Here is a 12,733-nt window from a genome sequence, read left to right on the forward strand (position 1 = left end):
GTGTGTGTGTGTGTGTGTGTGTGTGTGTGTGTGTGTGTGTGTGTGTGTGTGTGTGTGTGTGTGTGTGTGTGTGTATACCTACTTCATCAGTAAGTACATTTCAAGCTACTAAAGGAAACAGCAATATAGAAAGACGCATGCTACCATTAATTTTATGTTGGGCTGTAACAATGCACAAATCACAAGGTACAACATTAAACAGAGATGTAACATTTGGGGAAAAAAGATTTTGATAATTTTATTATCAGTGCTACATATCTTGTGCAGAAACTCACATTACCTGCCCTATAAAAGACCATATAACATCAATTAATGCGACGCATTCATATAGAATATCAGGATTCCCACTGTCCCTTTGCCAGAAGGCGAAAAAATTTTTTGTCAATTTTCAGACCAATTTTTTTTGTCTAAAAAATTTTTTTTCTGCAACATGGTACCACTGCGAAAAGCAACTGTGTAGATTAAAACAACTTTTATTAGAGTCAGATTAATAGAAAAAAAGTTATGCGCAAACATAAAAAAAAATATGCCAGTCAAATACATAACCTCTTTTTTTGAAGTTAGTTTGTGTCTAAAACGTATTTCAATATCATGGTACCACTGTGAAAAGCAGCTGCATCGATTACAATAATATTTATTTCAATTGGATTAATGAGAAAAAAGTTATGTGCAAAAAAACATTAAAAAAATATATATGAATCAAATACATAACATCCTCCTTTTTGAAATCTGTTAAAAAGAAGCACACATAAATGTAAAATAATAATAGAAATTATGTTAAGAGTATTAGTTTGCTTGGCATTTCTCCCGCCACCACCCCATTCAGTCGCCCTAAAGCATAAGACTGAATGTCTGTGCCACAAATGGCTACTGAGCCTCCAAACAGTTTAGCGACCAGTATCCCAAATAGCTCCTAGAGCTTACCTAACAGCATGAGCAGACTAAGCGCAGTGCCATACACCACTGGCTTACATGTCCCAACCACTCACTTATAGTATATTTACTAAAATGGTTAAGCGCACCCTGTCAACAACTAAAAATATATATGACATACATAAATTAAAATTTACTTCGTCTAGACAGCAATTCGCTGCCACGCCTAGGTCGCTGAATGCCAGCAAGTACCTGTCCACTATATTAAAGTGCTTGGAGCCTCAACTGGCTGGTGATCAGCCATATATATCCCTAGGTTAGCTTCCAACAGCAGTGCGGTAGGAATATTTCCCTTAAGTAACCTACTGATGTCGGATAAAGATAGCAACTGCATCAAGGAACTCCCACACGGTCCGACAATGCAGCTCTCGCCACATTGACTCGCCGCTTGTGAGTGGCCAATTTTCCTCTTGACCTCTAATTTGCAAGGTGGCCCGATCTCTAGCCCCCCCTCCCAAAGAGTCCCAAGAGATGTTAGGAGTGTAGAAGATATTAATCTAAACATAAAACAATGAATAAATGAAGAGCAAATAATACAACAATAAAGAAAAAACCGCCAAATGATCAGAGATTTATAAAATAACTAGAAGAATAAATTAACTACTGACTTTACAAATCAAGAAAAACAAAACAGAACATAACAAGTAAAACAAGGGTGTCTACGTTAATATTAATATAAATAAAATTCATTGAATATATGTACCCAAGTATTTACTGTAACCACATATATGCCAAAGTTAATATTGGCTGATAAAATTGGTAACAGCTAAGATGTGAGCAGGAGCACAGTATACGTACACACCGGTAACAAGCATCCACTCTCGTTATGCAGATGGCCATACAATTCTCCCACCATAGCGGTGCTGTGGCCCCACCACTCTCAGGCTCCAATAATATAAATTATGAGCTGTAGAAGTCATTCAATGACAATAGCCCTTCTCAGGGCTACCATAAGGTAGCCCTACCTGCCATCGAAGTCAATTGACGACAAAAACAGCCTTTTTCAGGGCTATTACAAGGTTAAGTGCCACGTGCCATCAAAGTCATTCTGTAACAGTATATATGTATATATATTTGTTCCACATCTCCTCCAAAACCACAGGATCAGTTTCAACCAAACTTGGGACTATTATTACTTACTTACTGAACAAAAATAGCACATTGTGAGCAACTGTTTCTGAGAACCAACGTGAATATTGTCTTCAAGAAATGGGGGCACATGCTAGCAAATTACTAGTCACTGAATCTGAGGACTAATGTGAACATCATCTTCAAGCAAAGCAGATCCAAGTAAGCACGTTGTGGATTAACCTAGGGTTAGATTCACTACTGTTTATATCTAATTCATACAGACAATACACAGCATTCACATCAGTAAAAATATTAAGAAGTTATAAAACACATTCGTATTTCATTAGCATACATCAAAATTAGATAAATGATTATTTTAAAAAATATTTTTTTTTTTACACAAATCACAGTATAAAAACAAAAAATTTCTTATTTTGTTATAGTTTTTCTCATGTTACACATCAAAAGAGAATTTTTTTTTATTTTTTTTTATAACTTTGATTTAAACCAACTTATGAATTTGACAATACTGTCCACATTTTACCAAAACCAGAACAGTTATAAATGTAACCAGCTCACAATTTTGTAAAATATATATTCATTAATTTTTTTAAGGGCCAGGAGACTAATGTTTTTGAAATATATCTAAAATTCTACAATCTTTTTTATTTATCACTGTTAATGTAAATTATAACATGCAGTTTAGTAAATAATAAATTATCTTCAACCCTGTAAACATAGATTTGTTGTCTTGGCCATTGTCTTTTACATGACACTTCTAAAATCTCAACTTTTCCACTATTTTGAGATGATTGTGGTGGACAGTTTTAAAAGGTGAAATCTAAGTATAGAATAACCTGATTTTTACTTTTTCTTATTTTTCATCTATAAAGCAGGATCTCTGAACTGTACCACTATGTTTTATTGAAACAGAACAGAAAAGTTTTACTGAAAACAGAACTCTTGAAACTGTTAAAACACTCCACATAAGAAAAGCCTTAGTATAATTCATAAATTAGACTTCCATTACAGTTTATCAATTTAAAAGTTCTCTTAGGCTTCCCTTTATAGAAGGCTTGCTGAAACTTCTCAGATTAAAGAAACAAACTGTATTTTTACAAAATCATCAGCTGTTTAAATTTCTAGGATAATTGTTGATGAAAAAATGATGCAACTCTGCTCTAATATTTACAAAGCCAAATATACTGCAGTTTTCTATAAAAATATACAGAAATAAGCATAATTATGTCACTGCAATTTGCTGTTCACACTCTTCACTCACACTGTATTCAAGGCCTCAAGCACAGAATAAAAACTATTAATGCAGAATGAAAATAAATTATTATTATTATTAATAAATTATTAAGTGATTGTATTTATATAAACTGGATTTTTTCCCACAGGCGAATATACGAGGTGTGGCTATTAAATAATGAGACTAATGCTGCAGAAGAAGTGCGCATGTGCCAAATTCATATGACCGACACTGTGTAGCATGAAGCCTTCTCTTTCAATTGCTGTCATTCCAGTTTCTGTAGACATATTAGTCTGGCCTTCGTTTAGATAAAATCTGTTGTTTCGTTTTGCCAAAAAAAATGATAAGTGTTTTATTAGAGCAAAGAATATCAAAAAGAATATCAGCAAGAATTAGAGCATGTCAAAAACGAATAAAAATATTTTAAAATTTGGTAATCTGATCTGATCTGACTGTCGGTTAACTATTCTTAGTCTACATCAAGAATCTTTATCAAATTATATCAAGAATCTTTTTAACACTTGGAAACAGATGGGGTACAAGAGTGGTTCAACATAATACATACCAACATCATTTACACTCAACCATCCTAAGGAACATTAACAACAAGCAACAGAACAACCACACAATTGACAAACGAATCAGCAATGAATTTTAACAGTTTGTATTCAAAGAAATAACAAAGGGATTATTTATAGAAAGAACTTACAGAAAAAAGTAGAGGGTGCAGGACAATGAAAATTATTACGCTTCAACAATGACGGACGGGTACTGGTACTGCAGGTCAGGAGATTAGAGTCGAGTTGTGGACTGCGTAGTGTGTACACTAGCTTTGTATAGCTCTGCATTTTTGGTCTTTTGGTTGGCTTTTTGGTTGATTTTATTTGATTTGTGCATTGGAACTTGTGGAATACAGACTTATGGACACGGACATAAAGTTTTAAGAGATTTGGACACGGATTAATTGAGTTATTTTGTTTTTTCTTAAAATAGTGTTATAGTATAATAGCCAATAGTTTTTTTGGTTATTTAAGTGGTTTTTTAAACCATATAAAAAAGTGTATAAGTGTTATACTTATAGGTAAGTAGTGTGACAAGTGATCTTGGATATTAGAAGTGAGTAATTAATTGTTTTATTGGTAATAATTAATTTTTTAGGTTATACATTAAACGTTATATTAGTATAAAATTTTCAAAGTTAAACAGCGAGTTTATACTTGCTGTCTACGTCATACTGAAAGTAGTAAACAAGGACTTTGTTAAAATTTCTTGTGAGTAGAAAGATGTGTGTAAATTTTTTCTAAGTTATTCGAGCCATTACAAGGGGTTACAGTTTTTCCTTAATAACTTCCGTAATATACCTCTTATCCCAAATTTTTTTCAATATCTATCCGTTTCAGAAGTTTTTCTTTAACCTGACCCCCTAACCCAAAATCACACCCCCAAAACTTTTCCTTCAGTTTTGAGATCATACATTTTACCTACCCCCCTACCCCTTCGGGGGCCTCCCCCCTAAAAAGTCGAGTGGGTACTTGATGAACTCGGAATAGCGTCAGGGTTACAAAAAACGACAATGCGACGTAGGGGCTCACTTCCTATTGAAGACGACCTCACAAGTGGCCAGGCCCTCAAGAGGGACTGGCAAAAGGAAAGAACATGTAACAACGGAGTCTGAAGTAATGGATACTGGCACTGGCGGGACGAGTACCACTCAGGATAGAAAAAATTGGAAAGTGGTTGAAGGCAGAGGGGCCAAAAGAGCTAGAGCTGGCTCATCTGAGGAGGAGGAGGCTCCTTTAACATTGAAAGAGGTAACGCATAAATTAGGCAATGTGTTAAGTCAAATGAGACAGAACTTGGGAAAAACAAGCATGACAGTAATGAAAGCTCATGAACGCGACTTGACTGAAATATATAAAGAGTTACTTACGATCAACAAGGAATCGATGGAAACAGTTAATCAGAGAACACAGACCGAGGGGCTGTCTAAAAATGAAATGTCAGACATCTTAGATACCGATTTGTCCGATGAACAGCTTATGGACAGACTGTCATCCAGGTGGTCCACCTGAGTGATGAATCGCCTGACCCAGGTGAGCGCCTTAAGACCTGGGGAGGACAGAGCTGGATGCCGATCTCTGGGAGAAGGCATTCCAGATCATGACGAAACGGTTAGGTAGACATGTACCAGTCCTTAATACTGAAAAGCTACACAACAAATGAGAGTCCTGTTTCCGAGACAAGAGAGGGATAACCATCAGACAATCATCTGCGACAGGGCTAGATTCACCCAAGTAGAAGTCATGAATGCAATAAAGAAACTAAGAAACAAAAAGAGTCCGGACCAGACGGAATACCGATGGCGGTGATTAAAGGGCTGGCAGAGGTCGTACCATGGGAAGTTGTGGACGTAGCTAGTCATGGGCTACAACATCGAACGTTCCCAAAATGCTGGAAGACTGCAAGGACAGTGTTTTTACCTAAGCCAGGGGTGAATAACGAACGTATGTTAGCCACCAGACTCCAGAAAGAACTTGATACAAAAAACTGCTTACATCCAGACCAATATGGATTCAGAAAAGGTTTCTCTACAATTGATGCACTAAGCAGAGTAACTAACTGGGCAAAATCAGTCAGAAGAGGCACGTGGCGAACAAGACAATTACCCCTAATGATACAGTTAGACATCCAAAATGCTTTTGGGACAGTGCCATGGTCTGCTATAGTTGAAGCATTGATGAGAATAGACATTTCCAGCTATATAATTAATCAAATTAGACAATACCTACACGAGAGGTATATGGAAGTTAACACAGTAGGAGGCTTGGTTTCCTATCGGGTGTTCGGGGGTGTTCCGCAGGGGTCCGTGCTCGGTCCCCTGCTTTGCAACATTTTTTACGACCAAGTATTACACTATCCGGAGGGTGTGACTATCGTCGGGTATGCAGACAACGTAGCAATCCTGGTAGAAGACGGGGATATAAACAATTTAGAGAATAAAGCCAATAGAGCCTTGATCCGATTGATGTATGGCTAAGGGACAATCAGCTGTAGATATCTACGGCAAAATCCCAATGCATTCTGTTCTCGGGCCGGGGAAGAATTAGGAATGTAAATGTGGAAATAAGAGGGGAGAGCATACAAGAAGTTAATAAAATGAAATACTTGGGGGTTGTGTTGGACAAGAGCCTCAGGTTTAGTGCACATGTAGAAATGATATGCAAAAGGATTGCTTCCACCACCAGAGCACTGAGGAGATTGTTCAATAACAATAACGCACCCAAAACGTCGGTTAGGAGGTTGATAACCTCTGCGGTAATGTCATCGATGCTGTACGCTGCCCCAATTTGGGGAGAGGGAATAAATATACAGAGGAACATGCGTAAACTGAGAAGCATACACTGTCTAGCACTAATAAGAACAGTAGCAGGATATCGAACAATTTCATATGGTGCGTTGTGTGTTCTGGCGGAGGTGCCACCCATAGAATTATTAATAAAAAAGCGAAGATTGAGAACAGCAGGAATGCTAAATAGTGAGGTGGAAAACATCATTGTGAGTGAATGCCAGAATGAATGGGCTGGATTGCAGACTCGGACATGGACTAGACAATTGATACCTAATTTAGATAACTGGCTAAACAAGGAAAAAGGAAACATGAATTTTTACATGACTCAAATGACCGGTCACGGGTCCTTCGGCCAGTATCTATACAGATTCGGTAAGCATACAAGCCCTCAATGTATCTATTGCCAAGAGGTAGATACCGTAGAACACATGGTTTTCACGTGCCGAAGATGGGAGAACTTAAGACATGAAATAATAATAATAAACAACTTAAATGTGGAAAATCTATTGAGTTGGCTAACTAGTAACAATAATAATTGGGATTGGTTCGCAAACTTCACTGCAGTGGTTCTCCGAACGAAAGAGGAAGACGTGAGGCGTCAAGGACTTTAGGCACTGTGTAGGGTAGGGAGGACAGTCCATCCTCGGAGGGCCCATATGCTGAGGTGTGCAGGTTCCAATGATGGGGATGGAACTCCTGGGGATACTGTGAGTGGGGAAGGGAAAAGAAAAGACCGAGTCCCGGCCGGCGGTGTTGGTACTGGGGCCGGCATCATGACCGAGTCCCGGTTCCCCGTGGAGGGGGTGGGGCATAGCCGGACCTCGCCTTTGAAACGGGGAATTAGAGGCAGGCACTGAAAGAAAAAAAACAGGATTCGAGACCGGGGAGGCTAACCTGCCGTGCCGGGCGCACAACCAGTGGGCGGGGCACGCCTCCTTAGAGTATATGGACACTCTCCCCAACTGAGTATACTTAATTGGATATCCGGTTGGGGAAAAAAAAATAAATAAAAAAAATAAAGGTCAGGAGATTTACTGTCATTACACAGGGACCAGCAGAGTGGCAGTTATTGGAGTCAGTGTGCAATAAAAGTGATCTCAGTATATGAAAGCACTTGGAGTAAGCATTTGGTAACAAATGAGTGAAGAGTGAGTCATGAGTATTCTATTTTGGACAGCAGTTGAAAGCAAGAAGCTGTTCGATGAGTTATTTTGAATAGGAATGTAAGTGACATTATTCCATTCATCTGGAAAGTGTAAGGTAGTTCTTTTGTAAACAGTAAAACTGAATAATACCTACATAAAGAAAATTGTATATTTCTATCAGTTATGATAGAGTGTATAATAAATCATAATTTTATTTTGGTATTTATAAATTAATTTTGTATTTAATTGTAACTTCTATTTTTATACATTATAAATTATTTAAAAATAGTAAATTATATTTATAAGAAAATTTTAGTATACTATCTGTTAATATCCTTGTCAAACTGCAAAACTCGCAACAATAATGATTATGATTAATTAGTACACATTATATACTTCATAATAAAAAATTTTTTTTAAATACTTACACTATCTTGGGAGGAGAGAGATCTTGTTAAGTTTATACTGCTACCTCTATGGCCATCAGAATTCTCCATTAGACTAAAAAAAAAAGAAGAATATTATTGATCTGTCAAAAATGCAGGTTTATTAACAGTCATTAGAATTTTTAGATAAATCTTCAAACATTATCCAGTAGCTTTTTATAAATTACTTAAAGGAAAATAACTTTTTACATAGAAGTATTAATGCAGTATTTTTCTCAAAACCCTATTAAACAAAAACTAGTAAATGTTAAATTAATTTACTTCAACTAATTATTTTAAAATATAATTACGTAACTACAAACAATAAAAAAAAATTTCAAAGACTATAATTTCAATGTGCAATTACACCTAAACAAGCCACACTAACCATACAAACATCAATAGAAAAAATAGATTGCCATAAATGACAGGTATATCTTATAAAGATGTTTTACTCTGTCAAACAGCCCAAGACAGTGGCTGTTAGCTGCAAAAAGGGCATTCAGATGCAGTATATAATAGACCTAGAATAGACGCAATATAGAGATTTTGAGCCCTATGGAGATGGTAAACCACCCTAAAATTCATGAGTAGCTTATAACCCCTTTATTGATAGATTGTCTCTCCCCTACAGGATGATTATTTTCAAGATGAAAATAATTTCATCTTTCCTATGGACAGTTGAAATATATATAACAAATTATGTTCACTAATCAAAATCAAAAACTGGTAATTGTATGACAACAATTGGCAGTAATTGTATTTACATCTTTTTGAAACGTAGAAAAATAATTTATTTTTATTTATTTATTGATAACACAAAGCAGGTAACCCATGTTTGCTACTGTTGCGCTAAAAGTATCTAGCACTGGCCACAAATACATTTTTTATCTAGAACTTTTATTAAAAAGAACCTTTTTTTATGTTTCTTGCAAGTATGAAGTGAGTGTATTTATCCTTGATTTTTGATTAATTTTATCTTGTCTGTGGTGTCTTCTGGTGTAAAGCCAATTTCCTTTAGATGCTCTCTTATTTCTCTGATCCATCTGCATTCAGTCTAGGTGTTTTTTGAGTTGATATTGTACTGTACTAGCTGTTTCAGATGTCTTGAATCTTCCATCCTCATGATGTGTCCAAACAATCCTAGTCTCCTCTTATACATGGCATCAGTGATGGGTTCTAACGCTTTGTACACGACTTTGTTGGGCACAATCCACCACTACCTATCTTTCTTGTACTTTTTGTTGATGCAGGTTCTTCCAATTCTTCTTTTCTGGAGTCAGTCGGTGTTTGGTTGTTTGTTCAGCTGGAAGTGTTTATGCTGTGTATATGTGGCTTCGGTTTTATAACTGTGTTGTAGTGTGTTATCTTTGCATTTATAGATAGAATTTTTAATGTAGGTGTACCAGGTTAATTTTTGTGCTTAAGCTAGTTTGTTTGTATTGCTTCTACTATAAATACTGTGAAAAAGGATTGTTATTCCAATATTCCAACATTGATAAAGTCTTTTTTTGTCAGATACACATTTGTGCATGTGTACAAACCTATGTATCACTTATACAGAATGTTCAATTTGAAAAAGGCCCTGTCACTCAATAGTTTAGGCCCATCACATTTCAGTATTGTCAGTATCTGTCAAGTACTGGTTTTTGAACAAGGTTGCATAATCATGTATTGTTATTTGTTAAAATGGGGTTAACTGTTGAAGAACATGTATTTGTGATGGAAACTTATTAGAGAAAAAATCTCATGTTGTATGTCAGTGAAATTCAGGAAGAAATTTGAAAAGGAAGCACCAGTGAAAAATGTTATTCAGAAGTTATTAAAAAATTTCATGAAACAGGTTCAGTGTATGACCAGAAACTTGCCCTACATGGGTCACGTTAACAACGCAGGTCATACAGGACATTTAAAGCGGTACAGACAAAGCAGCAGTTACAAGATCTCCTCATAAATATTTGTGAAGACTAAGCCGGGAAAAGAACATTTCACTAGGTTCAGCCCACACTGCAATAAACAGAATGCTGAAATGTTAATCTGTATCGAATGCAGTTTTTCCATGAGATAACTAATGCATGCTAAAAGGTTTCACTACTGTCAATGGTTCAAGAATTTTATTAAGGCAAGATTGGCATTTTAGATCATGTTTTTCACAGGTGAAGTGTAGTTTCACCTTGGTGGGTTTGTTAATAGTCAAAACTATAGGACCTGGGGTACCGAAACCCGCACATCTTCTTTGAATCTTCCCTTCACCCACAAAAAGTAAGCATTTGGTGTATGGTTTCGAAGCGATTAATAATAGGCCCTGGTTTTTCTGAAAAAATTGTGGATGCTGTCATCTACCAAGAAATTATCCAACAGTTCATAGCCTTACTGCATGAGAAAGGGCATGACTGCTGGTTGCAACAGGACAGCACCATTTGCCATAGAGCTCACTCTATGAAGTTACGGCAGGATTTATTCAGTGAATAGTTTCTAAAGTATTGTGGCCATCAAGATCCACTGATCTGACTTGTCCAGACTTTCTGTGGGGTTACTTAAAAGAAATTGTTTATAGGAGCAATCCACACACCCTGCAGAATTGAAGACAAATTACAGATGCTAATCATGAAATAGATAGAGTACAACTAACAAGAATAGTCAGGAACATGGTCAAACATGTTGACAAATGCATAAAAGTGGATGGACATCATTTTCAACAACTTTTGTAAATTATTATGCAAGTGTCTGCCAATACATCTTGTATTATTTATGGACTAAACTAAGTGATGGAGCCTCTTTCAAAATGAACACCTGTACCAAGTATGTGACTTTTTTTTAAATTTATTTTCACCACTAAGGGATTATTTAAAAAAAATTAATTTTACTTTATTACCCCTCGAGTATGCGAGCTCTCAAAATTAAAAAAATCTGTTTTTACAATTTCAAATCTTTAATGCTCAAAACATAATGTCACTAAAATAACTTAACATGTTGACTGCTGCAATATGTAAGGAATATTACCAATTGGGTACCACAATGTATAATGAAAAACTTTCCTGTTTTGGTTCCTTTTTATAATAATATTTTAGAGAACAATTTCAAAATTTTATTTTTGTGTTCCAAATTTTACAGTTAATACTAGTAATATTTGCTAAAGCATGGTAATTACATAAACTTGTTACATTCACTGTATTGACGCAAATTTTACATTATTTTGGCCATGGCCCATTCTTGAGCTATTGCAGTATCAGCATAACAATATGCACAATGCTGTCAAATTCTCGATTTCGTTTATTTCTTTCTGAAGTGGGTACAAAGATGTGTTTCTTGATTCACCATTCAGTTGAATAGCTTTTTCTTCAATTAGCTATCCATATCTGTCCATGTTGAGCATCTGCAAAACTAGCTGTTCCCTGAATGGTGATGTGAATTTTCTTGCTGCGAAAATGATTATAAATGTGCCAAACATTCACAACTGACGTGTTCAATAATAACTCAAATGCAACTTTGTGGTAACACTTGATAGTTGATCGCAACGGTGAAAAGTAACTGGCCATCTGGTTCAAAAGATCTATCTCTTGCTTACCCTTGTTGTAATCAACAATTGCTTACTTACTAGTTTACTGTTACTACTACTTTACTGTTACTTACTAGTTTATTGTTTACTTACTAGTTCCCTCAACCTACTTTTTTCCCTGTGGTAACCTTTTCCAGTGTGTGTTTTGTATTAAGAAAGAAAACTTCTCTTTCATCTTTCATTTTTCAATGACAGTATCTCTTCCATTCTCCTTGTTACTTCTACTTTTGTAATTTTTTTGTATTACCTCAGATGGTAAATGTTTTATGTTTCACTTGAGTGTGCCCAGTGAATGGGTATTTTTCGTAACAATGAAGTCGCAAATGAAACAGTTGTATAACAGTTGTCAGTCACTATTACTCTTCCTGAAGATAAATATTTATTGGCAAGTTCAAGCACAACTTTTTCAGTCATCCAGATGAATTGTAGTTGTATTTTCCAAAATATACAGATGCTTGAGGGTGTAACTTACAGTAATACAAAGTTTTAACATCTTCAGTCCATATTTGTGACTTTTGTTAGGAACATATTGCCTAAAGAATGATCTGCCTCCTAAATGAAATCATTGATTCATCTATGGCAATAAGCTGGACAGGTTTGTATTCTTCATGGAATCTTTCTTCAATTTCATTAATCAGATTTGTAACTTCAGATATACAATCTATCATCATTAGCTGTTTCATTATTGGAAAAATAAACAAATTTCATAAGTATCTGAAACCAATCACGACTCATAATTTTAGGCACTAAACAATTATTAAAAGAACTGATGTATCCCAGTAATCAGAAATTTTGGGATATTTACTACCCCCATATATATATTATTGTAACAAAAAAATTTCCAAATTTCATTAGAAGTTGTGTCAAATCACTGACTGCAGCGATAAGAATGGTTTCTTCTATTTTGTAACTTGAAATGGGTAGCATTTCTGTTGGTTTCAATAATAATTTTTAAAATTTCATTATCAAAAATTCTTTTATAAAGCTTAATTATTG

General features: G+C 35.5%; 1 protein-coding gene across 7 annotated transcripts in view; it reads right to left on the minus strand.

Annotated features, from left to right (window-relative positions):
• Positions 1–12,733, minus strand: part of Ehbp1 (Eps15 homology domain containing protein-binding protein 1) — a 164,322-nt gene that overhangs the window by 59,699 nt on the left and 91,890 nt on the right. For all 7 annotated transcript variants that reach the window (XR_012755234.1, XM_075357124.1, XM_075357125.1 and 4 more), the window contains one exon: positions 8,182–8,254. Coding sequence is in view for 6 of the 7 variants with exons in the window: in XM_075357124.1 (XP_075213239.1) it covers positions 8,182–8,254 (73 nt within the window). In the remaining variant the exon portion in view is untranslated. The remainder of the gene's footprint in view (positions 1–8,181; positions 8,255–12,733) is intronic.

Source organism: Lycorma delicatula, chromosome 2, assembly GCF_047948215.1.
Source record: "Lycorma delicatula isolate Av1 chromosome 2, ASM4794821v1, whole genome shotgun sequence".
NCBI classification, from domain to species: domain Eukaryota; kingdom Metazoa; phylum Arthropoda; class Insecta; order Hemiptera; family Fulgoridae; genus Lycorma; species Lycorma delicatula.